The following is a 24358-nucleotide window of genomic DNA, read 5'->3' as shown; positions in this document are numbered from 1 at the left end:
TAAGGGTTTTATGAGCACAAACAATGCTAAATATAACTTTTAGAGTCACCAATTTTAAATATAAACTATTAATTGTTAATTATATGTAAATTTTAATAAAGATATCAAATTTTATATCAAATGTAAATGTATAAGTATATAATATACTGTTTGTAAAAACAAAAGCGTTTGACTTATTATTAGTTTTAAAAAAGACAGCGCACCCTACGATAACATTCACCGCCTAAAATATGAAAAAAATCAACTAATTTTTCTAAAAGCAACCTTCACAAAAGCCCCCATTATGTGTTTATTTTTTTGACTTTTTAACAAAATATGATATTTTCATAAGGTTCAACATAGTTTATATTGAGTTTATCAAATAATCCTAAAAAAAATTTTTTTTGAATTTATATTTTTTTCTCTTTAATTATTTATATTTTAGTCATTTTTTCGTTGAAAACTAAGCATTCCCTCCAACAAGACATATTTTATTTTTATTTACTTTTTCAGATTCAGATTCCCAATAAAATTCCCATCAAAAATGAACAACCCTTACTTTTAAAGTTTGATAAAAACAGGAAAAAAACAACACTTTACCGTAACATTCTTTGTCTAAAATATGAAAAAAGTGCCTGATTTTTGTAAAAATACCCTTCACAAAAACTCCTTTTCTGTGTTTATTTTTATGACTTTTTGAAGCAAATAATCAATTTTCTTAAAATTCAACATAACAATTATTGAGTTTATTAAAAATTTTAGAATTTTTTTTTTTAATTCTAGTTTTGGCCTGTTAATTAGTCACATTTTAGTCATTTTTCTGTTCAAAACAACACTGACCCATCCAGCAAGACATTATTTAAAAAAATCTCTTGTTGCAGATTTGTAATTTCCATAAAGTTCTTCACAAAAAATAACCTTGCTGTTTTTGAAATTAAAAAAATAAAATAAAATTGACTCACCCTACTATATATTTTTCTGTAACTATTTTAAATTTTTTACTCATTATATTTAAATATTTCTTTTTCAAGTAAATATTTCAATCAATATAAAAAAAAATATAACCAGTCAGAGACAGTATCAAAGTATCAATAATCAGATATTTAAGTATAATCAGCTAAAGACAGTATTCAAAGTATCATTAAACAAAAGTTAAAAACAAAACAAAAACTTACCTGAAACAATGGTAACATTCTAGCAATGTGTAATTGGGCTTCTCCTTCTTCTAAAGTTTTTTCACATACTTAAAAAAAAAAATCACTTAAAAATTCAATGATTTGCGACAAAAGTTTTAGATGAACTTTATTTAAATTTATTGTGTAAATTTTTACTTTTTTAATTTATGCTTTCATATTTAAAAAACAACAATTTTGCAATCTTTTTTGCAATCAGAAAATATTGATAAACTATTGCAAAACCATTGTGGAAACCCTTGTGAAACCTTATTGAATTCCTTGTGAAACCATTGTGAAACCCTTTTGAAACCTTTGTTAAACCCTTCTGAAAACTTTTTGAAACCCTTGTGAAACCTTTGTGAAACCTTTATGAAACTTTTGTGAAACTCTTGAGAAATGTTTTAGAGAACTATAAAGTAAAAGCAAATAGAAATGTGTTTTAATTATTATGGGTTTCAACTGATATGAGTTTTAATTATCATGGTTTTTTTTAAAGATTTTATTTTTAGGGTTTTATTGTAGTGTGTGTTGTAATCGTAATAATAATAATAAGTTAGTAGGTTTGATTTTTTTAATGTTTTTTAATTTTTATATTTAATTATTAATTTATTTAAAATATTTTTTTTAAATTTTGTGGTAATATTTATCCAAAAATAATACCCCATTATAGAGTTAATATTTTGACATTTATAGACAAACATTTGCCAAAAATAAAACATAAGTTAATAACTAATAAATTATCATAAGCAAAAATAAAATACTCACAGGCTTCTTCATACAAAAGCAATGGTGAGTAAAACTTTGTTTGTGCCTGGAAAAAAAACAAAAAACTGTAGACTAAGAACTATGAATTTCGATTCATAGTTCTTATAAAAATATATATGCATATATACATAAATATACATAATGTATATATACATAAATATACATAATGATTATATACATAAATACACATAAACATTAGTAAAAACACTAATTTAATTATTATATATATATATATATATATATATATATATATATATATATATATATATATATATATATATATATATATATATATGTATATATATATATATATATATCGATGGTATTATGTACAGAAGTGTTAAGTACAACATTTGGTCAAATTAAGCTAAGTACACAAAAATTGTTGTATTTTTTCAAACATTATTGTGCCCGAATATGGTAAGTGTACGATAAATTGTTACAAGTCTACTAATCGTTTAAAATGTTGTTCTACTAAACTGTTATTAGTCGACTACTTTCAAAATGCTCCTCTGATATATATATATATATATATATATATATATATATATATATATATATATATATATATATATATATATATATGTACATATATATACAGACCTGGCAAAATTAGCATAACAGTAAAAAGTTAATAAAATTTACACTAGCTTGCGCACATTTATACAAAACATTTTATTTCATCAATGCTATTTAATAATGTATAAATGCAGTAACAGTTCAGCAAAAAAACTGTCAATTCTAGTTAGCACCAGTACTGTCAATAAAATAAATTAATCATGGGTAAAACCACCCTTTACTTTAAGCAATTTGCAAATACGATTTGGCATGCTTGAGACAAGTTTTTTACAATAAGCAGTCATGACTTCATCCCTGTGCCACACACTGATGACTCCTTCAATTATCTGCTGCTTTGTTGTTGGTTTTAACTGGCTGAGTTTACTCTTAGTGATGTTCCACAAATTCTCTATTGGGTTCATATCGGGCAAATTGCCAGACCAATCTAGAACACGAACCTTGTTGTCAGCTAAAAACTTCATGACAGATTTTGCCTTGTGGCAAGGGCACAATCCTGCAAAAAGATGTCATCTTTTCTGGGGTACCATGTCTTCATTTGTGGTAGCAATCTCTCCTGAAGCACCTTCTTGTACTGGTCCTGTTTCATTGTTTTCTCCACAATGCAGATATGGCTGCAGTCATGTACTGACATAACACTCCAGACCATCACAGACATTTGATGTTTGACATGTTGAACCACACAGTCTGGATGAAAATATCCTTCTCACATAGATTGATCTATCATTCACCACACAAAAAGTACTTTCATCGCTAAATGCTACCTTCTCCCAGTCTTCCTCTATCTAGTTGCGATGTTACTTTGCCCATTCACACTGCTTCTTTATCATCGCACTTTACATATTCAATCAAATGCAGGCTTTTGTAACATGGGTTTTGGAACAATCAATTCCCTGGGCTTAACTTAGTTCTTTACTAGAGCTTCTCATTTCCCTTAAAAATTCAATTCCCAGGATTCTGGAACAAAAATGTTTCGATTCCTAGGATCCTGGTAAATCCTAGGATTATGTAAAAGGAATGATTTTATCCAATTGGGTGGGAAAATTCAATTCATGTTTATAATTTGATGGATTATTCAAATATTTTAGTAAGCCAACTAAATTTTTATTCTATCTTTCAACAATTCTCTGTTGCACATACTGCAGCATTTCAACCGAAATACAATCTTTATTTTTGTGCAAAACACCTAATATAAACACTAACAGACCCTCTGCATCAACTACAGATGCCTTGGCCATGTCTTTTAGTTCCAAGTTTTATTGGTTATAATGCTGTTACTACAGTCTGCACCACTAAATATTCCTCCTCTGAAAAATTGTAAATATTGTTGTGTATAAAATCTATCAATGCTTTTAATATATATGTTTTTAATGCAATAAATCGCTTCAAAATTGCAAAAAGACTACTCTGCTTTGTCTTTATATTGAGTATTAACTGAAGTTTTTTATTGCATTCCATTTTTACACATTTTTGTAAAATTTCATTTTTGAGTGATTTACAAAGTTGGTTCTCCTGCTTAATCTTCCAAATTTTTTCATAACTGATGCACCATCAGTTACGCTGGGAATTATATGCTTCTTTGTAGATAATTTAAATTTGGATATTTATTCTCAACCATATCAACAATTTTTTAGCTGGAAGCGACCCAAATATTTGAATCATACTTATGTTCCAAAGCGCAGTTAATGAATGCACATTTAAATTTAAATAGCAATGATTTTTTAAAGATGTGTATTGGTCCATCAAAATGGAAAATCTTAAGCCCTTTTGAGTTTGCACAGTGATTTCCTTAACTACTTCTTTTTTTGCAACATGGTATTGACTTTTTACCATTATCTATTATATCTCTATAAATTTCTATTGATAACTATCTGGGACACAACCAAATACTACAAATTATTGGTGATTTAAGTGCCATCTTTACTCTTTTTTCCTGATTTTTACCAAAATTTGTTACAAGAGGGAAAAGGAAGTAAATAGTACTCAAACTTCGAGTGATAATATTTTTAATATCTTTAAAAATGGTAAAAAAAATATTTTAAACAATTACCAGGATTACCGTGAAATTTCATTGAAAACCTGGGATAACAGGATGATTTTTCACCATAGGGATCCTGTTGGAGAAGCCCTTTTCTTCACATGCATCTTGAAGCTTAGTTGTGGCAAGTACACTTCACACAGGTTTAGCACACATGTTAAAATGCATGTGTGTGATGCTATGCATGCTCGTGTTGTAGAGAGAATACTTCACACAGGTTTCACATGCACGCTAAACTTTTTTTTATTGCTTTAGAAATTTCAATTGAACTTTGATGGCTTTAAGAATAACTAGCTGGATTGTTTGAACATTGCAGCGCGGTTCTGAACTAACTTTAGCAGCTAGAACAATGTTGCTGTCATAATGATAAAAAAACATCCAGGTTTGCTGCAATTGCTACCCCAGTGTGTCTACCAGTAAGTGGTGCGCAAGCAATGAGAAAACTTACTAAATAAAATCTGATTTATATCAGTGAATAAATAATATCAGTGATTCATGCAGGAATTATTGCTCCAAATTGTCCAGAGATCTGTTGTAAAACTAACTTCATTTTTTTCTAAAAAAATCATTGAGAAATTTTATTTTCAACCCTTCTTTTCAATTTCATTTTCAACCTTTATTGTACCTAAATGTTGATGCAGATTCAACAGTAAACTTGTTATTATTATTTTTTATTTTTGGATAAACTTTTGAGCTTTATTATCTAAAATTTTAAAAGGTGGACCGAGCTTGCAAACATATTTTGTTAAATCTAAGTCAAACTTTTTAGTTTTTTATTATGCATCTTTCAATTGTTATTGTTTTAGCCTCTTTCTTAACCAAGTTTTTGTTTAATAAGTGTCTCGGTGGTTTTCAAAAAATGCTCTTTAAAAAAAAGATTTTTGATTTTGATTTGTTTTTTTTTGTTTCAGTTTTTGCCAAAACAACAGTTTGATTCCTTCAGGTTTAACCATGTGGCTTTATTCCCAAAGAGATTTTACAGGGGGCATGAGGTATCTGTTTTTTGCTGATTAAGTTAAAAAACAGATACATCCCCTCACCCCCCCCCCCCCCCCCAAAAAAAAAAGGTCTTTGTTATTTGACATTTGCCAATTAAACGTTCAAATTTCCCAACTAATTCTGAAATAAGGTTTTTGTAGTTTATAACAGATTTTGCTTTGCAAAATGCAAGAGCAAAAATCTGTTATAAACTAGTAGACAAGACTCAGACAGACTTTGGAAAAAAAATATTACTTGAAATTAAACTGAAAAAAATATACTATTATTAGCAAAAAATTTTAAATAAAAAATATAAAATTATATCTTTTTCTTCAAGTCTAGGTGAAAATATATTTTTATATTTATTATTTGATAGTTTGAATAGTTTTTTTAAATTAGCAGATAAGCTCTGTAAATATAGAAGAACTTTACCTTTAACTAGAATATTAACAACTTCCATAATCAATACATTCTGACCACAGTACATTTAAATAAACAGACAAAAAAATTCTTTTACCTCTTGAGATAATAACTTTAACTCTGTACACAATGTTGAGAGAACAATCATGACTTTGTTCAATATCTATATATACAAAGAAAAAAAAATAGAAACAAACAAGTATAAAAATAGCAAAAAAAAATAATTCTTGTTTATTTAATTTGTGAAAATCTTACACTAAATAGCAATTGTTATCAATCTCCAAGGCCTGCGGGGCTTCTAAAAATCTTCAGCCCTGCGTGGCTTCTAGAAATCAATTACTCTAACACTATTAATGTTTATTATCTAGTATTTATAAGTTATTTATTGTGTGGAAAACAATCTATGACTATATTTATAACAGTGTCTGAGTAATCTAATTCTTATATGAAAAATTTTCATCTCTAACTGATAGTTAAATAACCTGGAACAAAACTTGTTGTTGTTGACACCTGAATTAAATTTGATCTCTGAATTGGATCTTGAACAAAAAGTCATATTTCATGTTTGTAAATGCATATTAAACAGTAACAATAAATTCTATTCAAGAAATGTGAAAGCTGCATCAAATGATGATGCAAAAAAGTAACTTAATCTTGTTTAAAACTGTTTACTAATAATGTTAGTTTTACTTAATGTTAATAGTATTACAAAAATCCTCTGTTTGTGTACTAAAAGTGCAACCAATGGTACACTTTTTAGGAACTTAAAAACAAAAGGATGATTACGCTAATAGGCAAGCATTCCACAAAGTCCTATTTTATATTAACTGAGCAAAACTGAGATGCAAAGGATGAATGATTTAGCTCATTAATTCTATTAATGAGCTAAATATAGAGGTTTGAGTTTTTAGATTATTAGCTAAAGAAGCCTGTAGAAGTATTGCCCTTAGCCTATTGTTTAACAAGTTTTTTTATTTTGGTGTTTAGAGTTAAAAGAGAGAGAAAAAGTTACAATAAAAAAAGTTGAAAAAAAAAAGAGTATAAGAGTATAAATGATCATAGCAAGTCTATGTAAGCGAGAGTCTCTCTGGATTCTTTATTTAATAGCATTACATAGCATTACATAGCGAGTCTATGTAAGAAAGTCTCTCTCTCTGGAACCTTTATTTAATAGAATTACATAGCATTACATAGTGAGTCTATGTAATGAGTCTCTCTCTGGAACCTTGTCGAATTTAATTTTTAAAAAGTTAGAATCAAAGAACTTGAACTTTGTTAAAACAAAGTTCAAGTTTAATTTCTAACTTTTTTTAAAATTAAAGTTGAATTTAATTTTCAAAAAAGTTAGAAATTAAATTTGAACTTTATTTAGAATTTTACAGATAATGTTTGCTTGAATTGCTTTAAAGTCACATCTTGAAATATGTATTTCTCTTTTTTCTTTTATACTTCTTACAATAAAAACACTCTAAGCATCAATAAAAACACTCTAAGCATCAATAAAAACACTCTAAGCATATTTTAAATTTTTCTTAACTGTCTCGATATTGCTTTGAAAGAATAAAACCTTCAAGTTAAAAAGTTAAAAGCTTAAAACAAAAGCTTTAACTTTGCTTTTATTAAAATTTATTAATAAAATCTGTCAGTGTCTTATAGTCCTGTTATATCTTACATTCATGTTATGTCTCACATTCCTGTTGAACCATGTTGGATAAAATTAGATTAAACTGAGCTGTATACTTTACTAAAGTTGTTAAAATTATATCTAAATTTTAGACCAGTAAATGTAAAAAATCATAAAATATTAGTTCAGCTAAAAATTAATCAACATTTTTTTCGAAAAAATATTTCTTACTTCCTTATCTTTGGCAATATATGCACCATCCTTGTCTATGAACTCTAGGCAACTCTTAGATAAAAATAAGTGCTGTTACTTCCTGGTGGCGTTTATGTAGAATATCCATTTCTTATCTTTGATGATAACATGGTCGAGCCAGTTAAATTTGTGGTGCAATGATAAGAGGTTCATGCAGGTGTCTGCTGACCGAACTGACTAGCATTCATTTGGTGTAATATGTAAGCATCAAGCTCAGAAGTCTTTCCCATTTTGTGCAAATAGTATTCTGTAGTAACACCAATGCACTCAACTTCGCTATCTAAGCAGTAGGCAATTAATCTTTGATTGTTTTTCATTAGCTTCTTTGAATGCTCAGAATCCAATTCCATTGGTATGCCACATTTGGGCCAATCTTGCAATTTTAAGTCACTGTCACAAATGCTTTGAAACCAATGGTTTACTTTAGCCTCAGAAAAATGTGTGTATTTATTTTTACAAATAAGTATAGTGAACAATGAATTAAACAAAGGAAACTTATTAAAATACTTTTTTTCATTTTTTTTAACTTTGTTGTTTTTTGTAGTTTTAATTTTAAATAAGCATAACAGTTATTACAATAAAAAAATTTAATAATTTTTTTTTAATAATTTTGATGATATAAACATTTATAAATAATAAATATACAGTAATCAGTTGTTAACAGCACTACTGTTTTTAAAAAAAATAATTTAAAACCATTTTTATACGTGTAGCATACATACTGTTGTATGGATGCATACATCCCAAATTCAATGTTGATAACTATCAAGGCATCTGTTTGTAACTTGTGTTCCATACTAAACTAAACAATTCTTGCACAGATAAAACTGAATAACAAATAGACATGAGAAGGTAAAGTTGACAATTTGGTAGCATATAGAACAACTTATATAGAACTCAAGTAGAACAACAAGTAAAGAAAAAATATCGACGAAGATGTATATGGTTACTATATGGATTTATTAGATCAATAAATACCATTTTAGACCTTACTGCTGACCTAAAAGTGTTTGAGGTCGGCAATTTTGCTATGTTGTTACAATAAAACCTTTGTATTAAAACTTTTGTTCCAACCAATAAAAGTTTAAAGTAAAATTAAGTAGTTTAAAGTAAAGATGGTAAAGGCTTCAGACATTTAATACTGACTCTATGAGGGCTAAAGGTATTATAAGGCAATAAATTGCGAACATTATTTTTTCTATTGATGTTCTGCTAAACAACATCATCAAAACTACTTTAAATACTTTTTTTTAATGTTATACTTTTAATAAAAAATGAGATATTAATTTTGTAACTATTGATATCTAAATGTAGCAAAAACTTTTAAACGTTTCAAAAATAAATTACCTTATTGTCGGTTTTAATGAGTTCAATAAGAGTTGTTTGTTCATAGGGAATAGTCTAGATAAAAAAATGTAAATTAAATTTATTTAAATATGTTTGAATGACAAAAGAACTTGTTAATAAAATAAAGTTAAACCTGAAGTGCAATGGGATCTAGTGTGATATCCCACATATCGACAGCTGTTTCATCCAAAGCATTTTCAATTGCCTTTAGTTGAGTAGCATACTCATCAAAAAAATTGCCATATTTTTTTAACTGCAATTCACCTACTATCTCTAAAAGAATAGATATTTTTGTCACATATTTTTAATTTTTTTAAAAATTAAAAAATTCTACTTTTTTTTTGTTTAATTTTTAATATTCTTACTATCACGGTCAAAAAATAATATTTATTTTCATAATCTAACACACAATATAAATATCAATAGATAAATTTTATAAATGTATAAAAATTTATAAAAACACAAGACCATCAGTAATTCATTTATAGGCAATCTTTTCATAAAATAAGTATAAAATAAGTACATTTTAAAAATAAAAATAATTTTTATTTTCAACATGTTTTATTAACTTTTTTTTCATGTTTTATTTTCATGTTGAAAAGATTTTACAATAAAAAGATTTACAATAAAAAAGATTTTACAATAAAAAAATACAATACAATAAAAGATTTTACAATAAAAACTTGGAGAGTAGTGGGTATGGTTGGAGCAGCATGATATGTTTAATTGGAGCAGTATGATTATGTCTAGTTGCCTATCATGAAAAATCTCAAAAGAATCACAATAACTCAGACTTTTGCAATTAATTATAAATGTTTAAGTTTAATCAATAAATTATTAAATGAATTTAAATAATTATTTACATAAGACTATTTATCACTTTTAAGATGTTTATTTTCCTAGTTGCCAAATGTGTGGAAGTTTATCCAGTATAAGAAAATATGTAGACAACATATGTGTAGAAGTTTCTCCAATATAAGAAAATATGTAGACAACATATGTGTAGAAGTTTCTCCAATATAAGAAAATATGTAGACAACATCAGATTTAAGTAGCTTAGAAAGTAGATCATTTAATGAAAAATCTTGTACTTTTTTGGTAGTAAATATAAAATTTTAGAATGGAGCATTGTGAATAACATCGTCTTCCTTGATACAGCAAGCTGTATCAAGATGGATGATGGAAACAACACACACCTCATCAATACCTTAAAGAAATTTCAAAATGGTCAAATACTAGGCAACTTAATATAGCAACCAAATAAAATTTTCATCTACGCTATGGCAACAGTCTTTTACCATTACATTCATACTCAATGAACATTGATACAGCTATTGAATCTATTAAATTTCTTCAAGATATTGGTATAATTGTGTCTTTGGGTATGTAGTTTTACAATGACTGTTCTTTTATTGCAGGCAAGGCACATTTTCATATAAACTTATTTTTAAAACCTTTTATCAGTAATGATTCCCAAATTTTGAGTCTTGAAATAGAATCCCTACCTTTAAAAAGATGTTGGATAGAAAAAGTTCAAAAATATTTTTAAATTGTCTGTAAAAAATGTCGTATTCCTTATAAAGATTGTTCCTCAAGACTCAACGCCTTAAATCTTGAATCTCTTAAATGCTGTAGAATAAAACTTGATGTTATAATGATATACCAATTATACACAACCTTGTCGATCTACACCTTTCTGAGTTTTTTACATTTGCATCTTTTAACTACTCTACAAGATGTCATACCCAAAAACTTATTTCATGTAACAAATGTAATAACATCACACTGAGACTTTTCTTTTGCGAAAAAAGTATTAGGATATGGAATTCTCTTCCTGATTATTTTGTTTACTCAGTCTTTGTTCAAATCAAACTTTAAAAAATACAATGTTCATCATGACAGAGCACAACTTTAACATGTTTTTTTTGGTGTGATACAAGAGTAAAATCTAGAGATGATGTCTTAATAAAAATACTTAAGCAGATGTTAACGGTGTCGAGCTTAAATTCCCCTGCCTTGAGGCTCTTGATTGAGTAAAAGCTAGAGATGAAAATACTTATCTTGGGCTGATGTTAACTGCATCCAGCTACTATCTTGTCGAAGGCCTCCTCGGCAAAGACTTAAGGGGTAAACAGATTCTATCTATTGACCAACTTCGCACCCCTTTTCCATCTATTAAGCTAACATAGATGAAAACCATTATTTCATTATTATTAGCTGGCATAGATGAAAACCTTTATTACATTGTTAAATTGTTTACATTGCCTAGGATGATGAATGCTGGATTTTCTTGTCACTACTCATAGATTTTTGCTTTTGCCTTCTTGATACAAGGCTATGCAACTCTTCCTGTTATCTCCTTACAAGAGTATACCTATAAAACTTAGTTAAACAGTTCCAAGGCCAGCTGGTAGTAGAGTTTCCAAACTCTGTGGTAGCTTTCAGAGAGGCTGATTCCATCAACAGCTGCAAAATATTAGAGTATTAACAGTGCCATGTTGCACATGGATGGTGTCCCTGTTAATGCTTTTTGTGTGCATTGTCGAGGCCACATAAGAAGCCCTTACCTACGCTTTTAGATTAATTAGCGGGATTGAGACAACTGCATAGGTCATTACTTAGGAGGCTCTATCTATGAAAAATACCAAAAGTAGCCCAAGATATTAAACATAAAAAACTTTCCCCACCACCTAACTGTTTTAATATATCTTTTACAAATATTTGTGGTCTGCATCATTTGAATTTTACCTCTTGCAAAATTCACCAGACTTACTTGCTCTTTAATTTAAATCCTGCTATTCCTTCTTCAGATCTCAGTGTTGATGAGTACTATCCTTCAATTTGCAAATAATCACACAATTAGGCTTAGGGGTATACATATCAATTCATCTATTTGTCATGAAATCAAGTTTGAATCCTTTGACCATTCTTTTAAGTGCTTTCGCTTACCACCTCTTCACTCTATCACCTTTCTTTCTGTTCTATATCGTTTTCCTTCTTCCCAAGACTGCGCTCTTTTAGATGTAATATCTGAGCATACCCTCTCTCTTTACCCCTCTGCCAATATTGTTGTTATTGGTGACTTTAATGCTCACCTCACTGAATGGCTTGGCTCTAACCATAGATCACCCAGGTCATATTTTAAAGATCTGGTAAATTGTTTGTGTAAAATATCCGGAAAAAATCCAGAATATTTACCTTATTTTCTTCTTAATTTTGCTTTTTACTGAGTTGTTTCCAATTTTTTTTCCAAACTTTTTTCAATTTTTGTATGAGTAAAAAGCTTAAAAAACAAATATTTAACAAAAATATGCACCTAAACTTGTATGAATGGAAACTGTTTTGGATATCTAGAAAAACAAAAAATTAAGAAAAATATCTGGAATTCCGGAAATATTCAGAAAAAGATAATCCCTGTCTAGCCCTGCTGGCACTAAAGCCAATAACCTATGCTTTTCTCAATCTCTTATTTAGATTTGTGACTCGTTTTCGTGATAACCCTAATCATTTACCTTCACTCCTTGATTTATGTTTTCTCTCTGACCATAGCTTGTAATTAGTTTTTCCCTCTTCTACCTTAGGTGGTTTTTGCCATGCAATGATTTATATAAATCTTTCATTTTACTTCTTCTTCAGATTCACTCTATCCTCATACCTTAATTTCAAAGTTTAAATTTTATCGTCTTTTTCAAAAGAACAACTCTCTTGAGAACAAACAGCTATTTATTATTGGAAGAAATCAATGTAAAAACAGTGTTGTTTGATGCTAAGCTAAATTATTCTCAGTTCACTAAATCTTGTATCTTATCTCAGAAGTTAAGCTCTAAAGACTTTTGGAAAATCTTCAACAGCATCATTAACAAGGGTAGATCTAACATTCCATCTCTCATTTATATGACTGACCTCATTATCTCTCCCTAAGGCAGAACTATTTACAAAGAACTATTCCTCAAATTCGACTCTTGAATCTTATGGTCATTCTCTTCCTTCCATTCCAATTAAATGATTTCAACCCATTGTTAGACATTCAAATCACTCCAGTTTCCATTGCTAAAGTCATATCTCAAATAAACTCTTTGAAGGCTTGTGGTCTAGATAACATTTCTGTTTTTAAAAATTTGTTCTCCAGAACTCTCTTCAATTCTCTCTAAACTATTAAATAAGTGCTTGACTGAGTTTTGCTGAAAAATGGCATCAGTTGTTCCAACTTTCGAAAATTCTGGTGAACATTTTGACCCCCTCCCCCCAATATTTGCCAGATTAGTCATCTTTTTGTTATTAGCAAGGTCTTTGTGTCCTTGATCAACAAATTTCTCACATCCCATCTTGAGATGAAAATAACTTATTGTAAAAAAACTAATACGGTTGTATTGGTTGTCTGACAATAAGTACGTACTCCAAAAATTTTGAAATTTGACCCTCCCTCCCCCTAGTTGCCATGCGTAATTTTATGCCCCCCCCCCCCCTTAAAAGTACGTACGTTTCTCAAATACCCCCCCAATCCCTCCTTTATTTTTTTTCTCAATAAAAAACTTTATTTACAAAAAAAAATGGTGGAGGGTACCTTAGATACTTTATACGACCCCAAAGTCCTTTGTTTGCGCATTCATGAAACTTCTTTAAATATATATGCAAATTTAAATTTTAATAAATTCAAATTACCTCAGAATGATGTGTATGTTTAGTCGAGAGGATATCGCGGAGGGAACGGTCGGAGGAGACCCAAGTTCAATTCCCGCAGAAATTCTACCGAAATTTTTTTTTGTTTTAATAACAAATCAAATAAAAATAAACTATACTTAAGGCGGACGTTTTTTTCAGGCACCCCTCTTTAGTCAGTAAAAAAGGAGTCTTACGCGAGATCAGTAATATTGAAAACAATGGCTAAAACCCAGTGCCAAGGGTAGGCTACCTATACCCCTTAATTAGAGGGGGAGGGGGAAACAGCAAATTTTGTGCTCTTTTGCTAATTTAAGAAGCTTTTTAATTTAGCAAAACCTAGCGGTCAAATTTGGAAGATTTTGAGACGCTAATACACATTTTTTTGGGGGGGGATTCCGACCCATCAACCACGGCCCAGCTAAAACCTGTTTTTTGTCGACTCAAAAAATAGGTCTTACTCAGGGCCAGTATATAAGGGGTTGGCATGTGTGCATGGGCCCACACAGGATTCAGATGTTCCAGATAGAACACCTTCACACATCTTGCAAACTCCAAATTTAAGTTTGATTATATGCCAAATGAGGCAGCCTTGCAAAAATTTAGAATGGTGGAGGCCGAGAAACAAAAAGCCCTAAAACGTTTGCCTTCCCCCTTCCTTGCCCAAACGTGAGGGAAATATGTAGCAAAATTTTAGGATCTAAAACTAAATTTAAATTTATCGACAGATTTTAATTTTTGTAGAAAAATATTGTAAATTACAAAAGTTATGACCTTTTTTAGTGCCCTCACGTATGGGCAGAAGAGGGCAAGCATTTTAGGGCTTTTTGTTCACAGGCCTCCACCATCCCGATATTTTGCAAGGCCTTCTTATTTGGCATAGGTATAAACAAATTTAAGTTAGGAGTTTGCTTGATGTGTGAAAGTGTCCTATCTGGAACATCAAAAAATTCTGAGGGCGCCCATACATGTGTGGGCATAGAGGGAAACTAAACCCTCTACTCCATATACCAAACATCTTTTTATGTTGGCAAACTAGAACCTTTAGTCAGAATGTAACTTTTCTACTGATTAACTGGTTAAGTGTGATAAATTAGAAAATCGAAGTTCGTACTTGAATTCTACCCCCCTTCCCAACCTTAAATTGAACCTTCCCCCCCATATGCTTTCGTACACTTTTTGAAGACCTCCCCCCTCCCTCTTATGAGCGTACGTACTTTATGGACAACCCCTAACTGCTGCGACTGAAAGATTTTATCATGCCTTAGATGGAGACAGTGAGACCAGGGCTACTGCTCTTGACATATCTAAAGTTTTTGACAAAGCTTGGCATGCTGGTCTTCTCCATAAGCTTGCTGTATAGTGTATCTTGGAAAGTTTCTGAGATTATCAAGTCATTTCATTCTAACCGCTTCATTAAAGACCAACACTCTTCTTCATTTCCAGTAACTTCTGGGATGCCTTAAGGTTCAATTCTTGGTCCTGTTTTGTTTCTTATCTACATTAATGATCTTCCCAAAAACCTTATATTTAAAGTAACTCTTTTTGCTGATGATTCAACTTTATACTCTTGTCTTGACAAAATATCTTCTCTTTTTGATTGCTTAGAACAGGCAGCTGATCTTGAACCTGATCTAGCTTCTGTAACAGATTTGGGCTTGCAGTGACTTGTAAATTTTAACTCTAACAAAACTCTTTATGTCTTCTTGGATTATTGCTTACTATTGACCTTTCATGGAAATCATATATACAATTGATTGCTGAATTAGTACCTGCTAAGGCTGCTTCTCTTCATCGTGCTTGCCATTTTCTTACTCCTGATTCCATTCACTACCTCTACAAACCTCTTATTTGTCCCTGTATGAAATACTGTTCGCTTATTTTGGTTGGTTCTTCTAATGAAACTCTTTCTCTTCTAGACAAGGTCTAAAAATGCATTGTAAACATATTTGAACCCGTTCTGTCTGCTAAGTTTGAGCCTCTTTTTAGTTGTACCTCTTTCTCTTTTCTGCAAATACTATCATGGTCGCTGCTTAAAAGAGCTATCATCTCAAGTTCCATGAACTAAACCTCATTCTCGCTTGAGTTGTCATTCAGTAAAGTTCTATTTGTCATCTGTCAACTGTTTCCTTGCTCTATAACTCTATTCTTTTTTTTCTAGTAACTTCAAACTTAATAGTGGTTGCTTGCAGCTTTGAATCAGTATTTTAAAAAATTAAAAAAATAGTAATTTTGATATTACCTGTATCACCTGTATTTTTTTCTTTAAATGCAAATAAATTAGATCTTATATAACCCTTAAATAATAATAATAATAATAATAATAATAATAATAATAATAATAACAATAATAACAATAATAATAACAATAATAATAGTAATAACAACAATAATAACAATAATAATAATAATAACAATAATAATAATGATAATAATAATAACAACAATAATTATAATAATTATAATACTAATAATAATAGTAATAATAATATGAATAATGTGAAAAACCATTACGTAAATAAATAACTATACCCCACTGTAAATAACCCCTGGTTAATTAAAAATGTTAACTAACTGTTTGAGTTTAATTTTTAATCTAATTAGTAAGTTCCAATAAACAGATAAATTTGTCCAATATGTAATTCACTGAAGATGAAAAACTTTTATTATTTTTTATCTCCAACAGAGTGTGACCAGATGCATAATGGGGTTAAACATCTTTTGTACACAAAACTAATGCTCTGCAAGGGCAATACTACTGTGTATCACCCTGTTTTTATTTCAAAACAAGAATAAAATACTAAAGAACATAATAAAAAAATAGCAGTTATTATTTAATAATCTATTCTTACTTGTTGAATCATCATCAAACTTATCAAGTCCCCAACTTTCATCTGCAACCATTGTCACCATTTTTAAAATGTCTATAAAACTTAATATATTAAAAAATTTATTATAAAATGTCTATATCTCTTATTATGTAAAAGAAGTAATGCAATAAAATAAAAAAAGTTATAAAAAATTTTTTATGAATAGAAAATGTGTCAAAAAACACCAACATATTTTGATTGAAAAATATATTATTAAAAAGAATAACCAATAACCAATTTAAAAAGATAACATTAAATATCATTAATACATCATTATTGTACTTTTTTAAACCTTTGTAAGTCTTTAAAAAACCAGCAAAAAACATATTGATCATGCTTTAAAATACCAACATATAATTATCATAAATATTTTACATTAAAGTCATATTTAATAGTTTATTACAAATATATATTTCATTTTTTTTTTTTTTTTTTTTTTTTTTTTTGTGTGTAAAAAGAAACTAAAAAAAAATTAGTTTTAACTATCAAATATAAAAATATAAAATAAATTACTAAGAATAAAAGATTTTTTTCTATTTTACAACAACAAACTTCAACATGTGTTAAACTTGATATAACGTAGTATTTTTCACAGTTTTTTTCCTTGATACTTTATCTACTAACTTTACTTCCTCCATATCCGGAAGTGGAATAAACAACTAAAAAAAATTAATCATTTGTAAATCTAATATGAAACTTAAATACATGTGTGTATATATATGTATATATATATATATATATATATATATATATATATATATATATATATATATATATATATATATATATATATATATATATATATATATATATATACATTTATACATATATATATGTATATATATTTCACTCTTTTTTTTACCTCTAACATATATCAAGTTTCATTCCTCTTTATATTTAAGTTTTTTATACCCTGAAATTGTTTATTTTAATCTATGAAACTATAGCAACATACCTATAGTTATTAAATTTTAATGTAACAATGAATAAAGTGTTTGTCAACATTTTCCATAAATGACCTAATTTTTTTCAACTAAATCAAACTTTTTATGAGTACAAAGTTTTAAAATTTTAGCATTAAACCTGATGATGTTAATTGTTATTGATGAAACATGTAGTAAAAAAAAAATTTTTTAATTGTTATTTTTCATATAAATTGTTATTTTATATATATATTATATATATATATATATATATATATATATATATATATATATATATATATATATATATATATATATATATATATATATATATATATATATATATATATATATATATATAATATATATATAAATATAAATTTATGTTTTTAAATGTAATAATCAATAGTACAATAAACTTTTATTACGAAGATATGATGTATAGATATATAATGATTTTTGTAAATGACTTTGCAGAGTATGGCATTAAATTGGATGCAGGTTTTCTGAATGCAGCCAAAATCGAGGAGAATCATCAAAACACTGTTGTTGAGGCTGAAAGGAAAAAAGTTCCAAGTCTGTGCAGTCGCAAGAAGAAACAAACAGTAAAAAATCACAAACAGTCATTAGACTTTGTGTGACAATAGTGATGCAATAGAGTTTGTTGAAATGTTTTTTAGGATTTGTAGCAATTTATGAACCTATAAATATTTTTTATAAATTATTTAAATTTTTAAATTAGAAATTTTTGAACTGTCATGGCACAGTGGTTAGAGAATTTGCCTCTGAATCAGGAGGTCTGTGGTTCAATGCCAGCTCTGGCCATATTTACGACATTGGTAAGAAAGCAAACTTTCTTTTAATTCCATCCACATTCAAACGTAGCTATAAAAATGCTTACCACGGATATTACCAAAAATAATTTACTTAATCATAAATGCATAAAACTTCAAAACCATACAAAAATCTCCTATTGTAACTTCCAAATGTCAAACATGAATTTTCAAAACAATCATATCATCACAAGTGTGCAGATAAGGTAAAATATATATTGATTATAACTAGTAATTCTAATAATGAGAGTTGTCTTATAACCTATATAACATATAAATATAACTAAACTATAGGTTTAATAAGGAATGCAATTAATACTTGTTTAACAGTTAACAAAAGTATAAACTTTAAGCTTGCCAGCTAGTAAATGACACAATTTAACCTAACTCAACAACAACAACAACAACAACAGCAACAACAACAACAGCAACAACAGCAACAACAACAACAGCAAATTAAAAAAAATCATATTAATAATTAAAACCTGATTTCCATTTTCTTCTAAAAAATTATTTCTGTTATTTTCATTATCATGGTTAGAAAAGCTACCATTTATTTCTAACTCACTTATATCGTAAGTATAAACAGGTGCTAAAACTCTTTCTATTTCACGCATTCTAAAAAAATATTATTTGCATATTTTAATTTCATTTGCTCATTTTCTCTTCTCATATTCTAAATAAATAAAATTCACATTAAAAAAAATTTTTTAAATGTGACGTTCCTTATAAAACCAGGCTTGATACTCAAAAAAATATTTAAATCAAAGTAAAATTATTTTAAATAAACTAAGACTTATGTTGACTATTGTATACTGTAATAATGATGTTTGTTTGTTTTTTATTAAAGCTGTTTTTGAACCAAATTTTTTTTTTAAATACTGTCGAAACATTTAAATTTTTCCATTTTGACTGACAACTCTGTTAGTGAAAGAAGTTGTCTCTGAATGCAGCTCTTGACAACTTCACGATTTAAGTATTTATGGTGTCTTAGCTGTAGAACAATAATTTCTGATTGAGTATACCAGTTAACATGATCTAAATTACTTTCAAGTTTATAATGTTGTATGCAGTCTGCATGCACCAGTTTTCAGTTATGCAACATGCAACACTGTCTGCATACAACAGTTTGCACTTTTCTGTCCTTCAAAGTAGTTAGCTTAAGAACTACATAATTTTTTATAGTCAAACTACAAGTTCATAATTTTTTTATAATCAAATTCCTTAAGTGAGCGCAAAGGTTGAACATAGCTTTTGCGTAAATTTTTCAGGAGGTTTTTACCCCTACTCATAAAAACACTTTTCATTTGTCCCAAGATACTGTTTGCTTGCAATGAAACATAAAGCCCTATTTCTGTTTAGCCTTATAAGGCGTTATATGTCAAATGCCTTTCTAAGTTGTTATATGTCGAATACCTTGGCTAAATCTAGAAAAATTACATCAGCCCACTGTTTTTTCAAAAGCATTGTTGCGACTTCATCTTAGTGATGTAAATTTTCTGGTAAAATTTGATTCAAAATTTACCGGTAAATTTTAATTCGAAGAGGGTAAATTTTCCTTTAAAAAAATTTTTTTTTTAAGAACAGTTAAAATAAGAAAAAAAATATAAAAATTTACCAGGCGGTAAATTTTCAAAAATTTCTGGTAAATTTTCCGATAAATTTTACCTTTGCACTACTTTACCTATTGTTTTCAGTAAATTAGTAACAACAACTTTTCTTAGAAAAACAACTTTTCTTAGAAAAACAAATCTGTGTTGTACTTTGGCTATGATTTTCATTCGATTCATTATGTTGACTTTGAAAATTTAAAAACTATTTTATGTCCGCAGAAAATTTTTAGCACAAAGGGTTACCATAACAATATAAAAACGAGGTTGGCAAAAAATGGCCAGCCTTAGACACTTTTAGGTCAGCAGTTAGGTCAGCATTGGCAAATGCTGACAATAATTCCAGAGAATTATTGTTTACAGTATTAATGTATACACTTAAGAAGTATTTAAATTCATCTTAATATTAAAGATAAACTTTTTATTCTGATCATTATAATTCTGATCATTATTAGACACTTTCTTTAAAGTTTTTTATACTATTTTAAATTGTATTGAATGCAGTAAAACCAAATTAACAGTTATATTTTTATTAGTTAAAAGTTATACTTTTTTTTATCCTTTTTAAAACCATTATTTAAAGATGTAACTCTTTTTAAAACCTTTTTCATAGTAAACTTTACCAAATGATTTCAATGTTTCTGAAAAAATGGCATAACTGACTATTAAAAACTATTTCATAAACCAAGTATTAAACCTGCATTTCATATGGAATCATGTCACATAATTAATTAACTACACATAGTTAATAACTACACATAACCATTGATATAATAACCAACACTTTTTATTTTTTAAATCCAGCTGTGTTTTTATTTAATGAATTTGAAAATACCTCATATGTTTTCGTAACTTCAAAGCCTAAACATAAATATAGTAGTTTAAATATATGTAAAACATTTTGAAAAAATTTTTGTTAAAATTCTTATATAAATCTTAAATTTAAAAAATATATTTCCAGCTTTACTGAATACTGTGCTATTATAAAATATGCATATGTAATATTGAATTGAAATTTTTAAATCAATTTTATAATAAGATGTTACAAACTTGAATATATTTTTCAGATATTGTGTTATTGTATTATATAAGAACAAACAACACAACTTAGCATATACAGATTTCAAAATTAACTTCCATTTTAAATAATACTTTATTGTTTTTTTATTTGTATACCTGAAAATAATGAATATATATATAAAATATGATAAAATGAATGCAAAATATAAAATTAGTGTGACTAGTAAAACTTATAAATATTTTTGCACCCATAATGGTAGCTACACACATTTAGGAAATTTAAAAAGAGGTAAATAAAAGATCACTTTATAAGATCATCCATAAATTCTTAAATGATTAGATTAGTTTTTAGCTCATCAACTTAGTTTCTAGTTCACCAACAAACTCATACACAAATGAACAAATCTTGAAAATATCATTCAAAAATGATTTATGAAAGTTAAGAAATATATGTTTTAGGTATAAAAAATCACAAACAGAAACATCACACAACTTTATAAATAAAAAATAAAAAAAAATATTTTTGAGAACAACTTTTTCTTCCTTTGTGGTAATTTTTTATCAATAAATTCTTTATTGACATTATTTTTCTTTTATTCATTAAATTAACAGTAAACACTTCTGTATATTATTGACTTTGACTTTTAATGTTTTGTTTTTTAATGATTTCGTTTTGCATCTGCAAATGAATTTAATTGAATGGAGCCTGTTCTTCTGCGTGAATATTTTTATTCATAATGTGAAACTAGTAAATTTATTTTTAAATATGATTATGTTTATTATCTCTAGAAAAATCTATGTGATCATGATGTTTGATATCATTTTTTTTTTATTGTGCTGATAATTTAAAAAACAACAACTTAAAAAAAAGGAAAACAACCCCAAAAATAATTTTTAAGAAAATAATGTGAACTTTAATTATGCATCACTGTATTTTACCACAATCATCTATACAAACAACTTTGTGTTATAGTACTTTGCGAAAATTATCTTTATATTTTAGAAAAAAAAAAAAATCTACAAATGAAATTTAAATAAACAACCAATACTGTACTACTGTCATTGTTTGTTATACTACAAGCTGTAAACTTAAGCAAATTGATAATTATTGCAGCAAACATTAAGAAAACTATTTATTTAAGGAAACCTTAAACAGCGGTTGATACGCCTTATTAATGATTAAAAAAATGTTAAAATATAATAAAATTTGAAATAAGTCTTTAGTACCAGGGGTATTTAGGGTTAATAATAATATTATGGGGTGATTATTAAGGGTATTATATGTTACTTATAATTGAGTCAAGTTTTCTGAGATCTGAAGGTGAAAAACCTTCAGACCTCATTGTTGGTGGCTATTATCCTTTGATTACACGAAAGACATACTTCAGTATATGTCTTTTTGAATAAAAAATAGACAAACTTATTAGAGGTCAGTTTGTCAATTCTTATTTATTGTCTATTGTTGTGTAATCAGGTTTAAATCCACTGACTATTTTTTTATGCGCTTTAACTTTTTCAATTAATCACCCTTTTTTGTTCTTTTCCCATTTTCTTCCTCCCTTATTTTCTTTATCCCCCAGATAATATTGTTGTTATTGATGACTTTAATGCTCATCACACTGACCGTGTTGGCTCAAAAGCTCAAAGCTTTTATCTTTCTTAACTCCTACTCAGTTAACTCAATTAACTTTGTGACTCATTTTGCAGACAATCATAATCACTTATATTCACTTCTTCATTTGTGTCTTATTTCTGATCCTTTGTCTCTTCTTGTCTTCTTTGTCTCTTTTCTTGTCTCAGTTTCGCAGTTTCTCTTTGTTCTCCTTTAAGTGGTTTAGATCACACTAACACTTTTGTTCTGCAAGATTAAGTCTTTTCATATTTGGTCCATGATGGACCAAATATGAAAAGATTATTGTCTATTGTCTGATATATGATGGTCAATTATTCTCAGATTACTAAACCTTGTATTTATCTTAAAAGTTACATTCTATCGACTTTAGAAAAATCTTTAACAATGTCATTACTAAAAGGCAAGTTCAATCTTTATATATCATTATCTTTAATACATTTAATGATCTTGTTAGCTTTCCCAAAAATAAAATCTAAAGATTCCTATTGCTTGATAAAACTTCTATTTTAGAAATTATTAATTATATCTATATTTTAGAAATTATTAATTATATCTAATATAGTATAAAGGTAGTTCAGTTTTACCACCCCAAAGATTGTCTAGTTTCACTCCAAAATAAAATGTAACAAAAAATAAATAATCAGTTTAAGGCTAACATACTAAAAATATTAATAGTAACAATATATGAATTAATATAATAATAACTAGCTGTTCAGACCCATAAATGGGTTTTCACCAAACCAACCTAAAACAAACGCCCTAAAAATAAGAAAACAAAAGCAGTTAAATATTTAGGTATATTATTTTTTTGATAAAAATTTTTTTTTAATGTTCATTTTTTTTTAACTTGTCTTATTTAGATTTCATATAGTGTTTTTTTTTTTTATATCCACCAGAGATTTTGTTTCTTCTGGAAATATATTCTCCCATGCTTTTAGATCATTTTGTCTTGTTATTGTTTGTCTGTTAGCTCAATTTCCAATTTTCTGGTTTAAAATGTACTAATTCTCAATGGGATTAAGGGTGGGAGATTGGGCAGGCCATTTCATCACATTAATATCATTCTTTCAAAAATAATTTCTATACTTATCTACTCCACATCATTCATTTCTATACTTATTCCTTATTTACAAATCTTTTAGTTAACGGTAGGAAAACAATTTATTAAAAAACTGCTTTAAAAGCAAAAAGGTATGTATTTTTTGCGGTATACACTTTTTTATGAAAAAAATGGCTATTTGATGATGATGACTAATATTTGAGAATACATAGTTATTTTTAATATTTTTGATTCATCAATGGGAATATAATGTTTAATCAATTAATAAACAACTTTAAAATCATGTAAACAATGAAAACATTTTTTGCAGTAAAAAAAAATTGTTTTTTGCGGCATTTTAATAAAAAAAATTTAATCAATTTTTTGATTAAATAAAGTAATTTATGTGATTTATAATGTAAACATGGATAATTGCAATACTTTTGATGAAGAAGCAACAATAGCTTTATCTCAAAAATATAAAAAAATATGAAGCTGTTTCTATGCAGAAGGCCTTGCAAAAAATTTCTGAAAAAACCTTATCAGTTGATACTGCCTCCAAAAAGTATGACATACCAGAACGAACAATTAGTTGGCATTTCAAAAAACAACAAAAC

The 24358-nt window shown here is 27.8% G+C and overlaps 2 protein-coding genes across 2 annotated transcripts in view; both read right to left on the bottom strand.

The window, feature by feature from the left end:
- LOC101240301 (WASH complex subunit 4) overlaps window positions 1-16822 on the bottom strand; it is a 76639-nt gene extending 59817 nt beyond the window's left edge. The window contains exons 1-6 of the mRNA XM_065817524.1: window positions 16666-16822; window positions 9288-9427; window positions 9155-9208; window positions 6029-6094; window positions 1920-1965; window positions 1155-1222 (exon numbers count right to left, since the gene is read on the bottom strand). Of these exons, the coding sequence (XP_065673596.1) occupies window positions 1155-1222; window positions 1920-1965; window positions 6029-6094; window positions 9155-9208; window positions 9288-9427; window positions 16666-16726 (435 nt within the window). The 5' untranslated portion in view covers window positions 16727-16822. The remainder of the gene's footprint in view (window positions 1-1154; window positions 1223-1919; window positions 1966-6028; window positions 6095-9154; window positions 9209-9287; window positions 9428-16665) is intronic.
- Window positions 16823-16875: 53 nt separating this feature from the next.
- The window catches only part of LOC105848101 (uncharacterized), a 10427-nt gene continuing 2944 nt past the window's right edge, over window positions 16876-24358 (bottom strand). Inside the window, exons 2-4 of the mRNA XM_065817526.1 lie at window positions 20885-20910; window positions 18925-19057; window positions 16876-17342 (exon numbers count right to left, since the gene is read on the bottom strand). Of these exons, the coding sequence (XP_065673598.1) occupies window positions 17247-17342; window positions 18925-19057; window positions 20885-20910 (255 nt within the window). The 3' untranslated portion in view covers window positions 16876-17246. The remainder of the gene's footprint in view (window positions 17343-18924; window positions 19058-20884; window positions 20911-24358) is intronic.

Source organism: Hydra vulgaris, chromosome 14, assembly GCF_038396675.1.
Source record: "Hydra vulgaris chromosome 14, alternate assembly HydraT2T_AEP".
Lineage (NCBI taxonomy): Eukaryota > Metazoa > Cnidaria > Hydrozoa > Anthoathecata > Hydridae > Hydra > Hydra vulgaris.
This window is presented reverse-complemented; position numbering and strand designations above follow the sequence as displayed.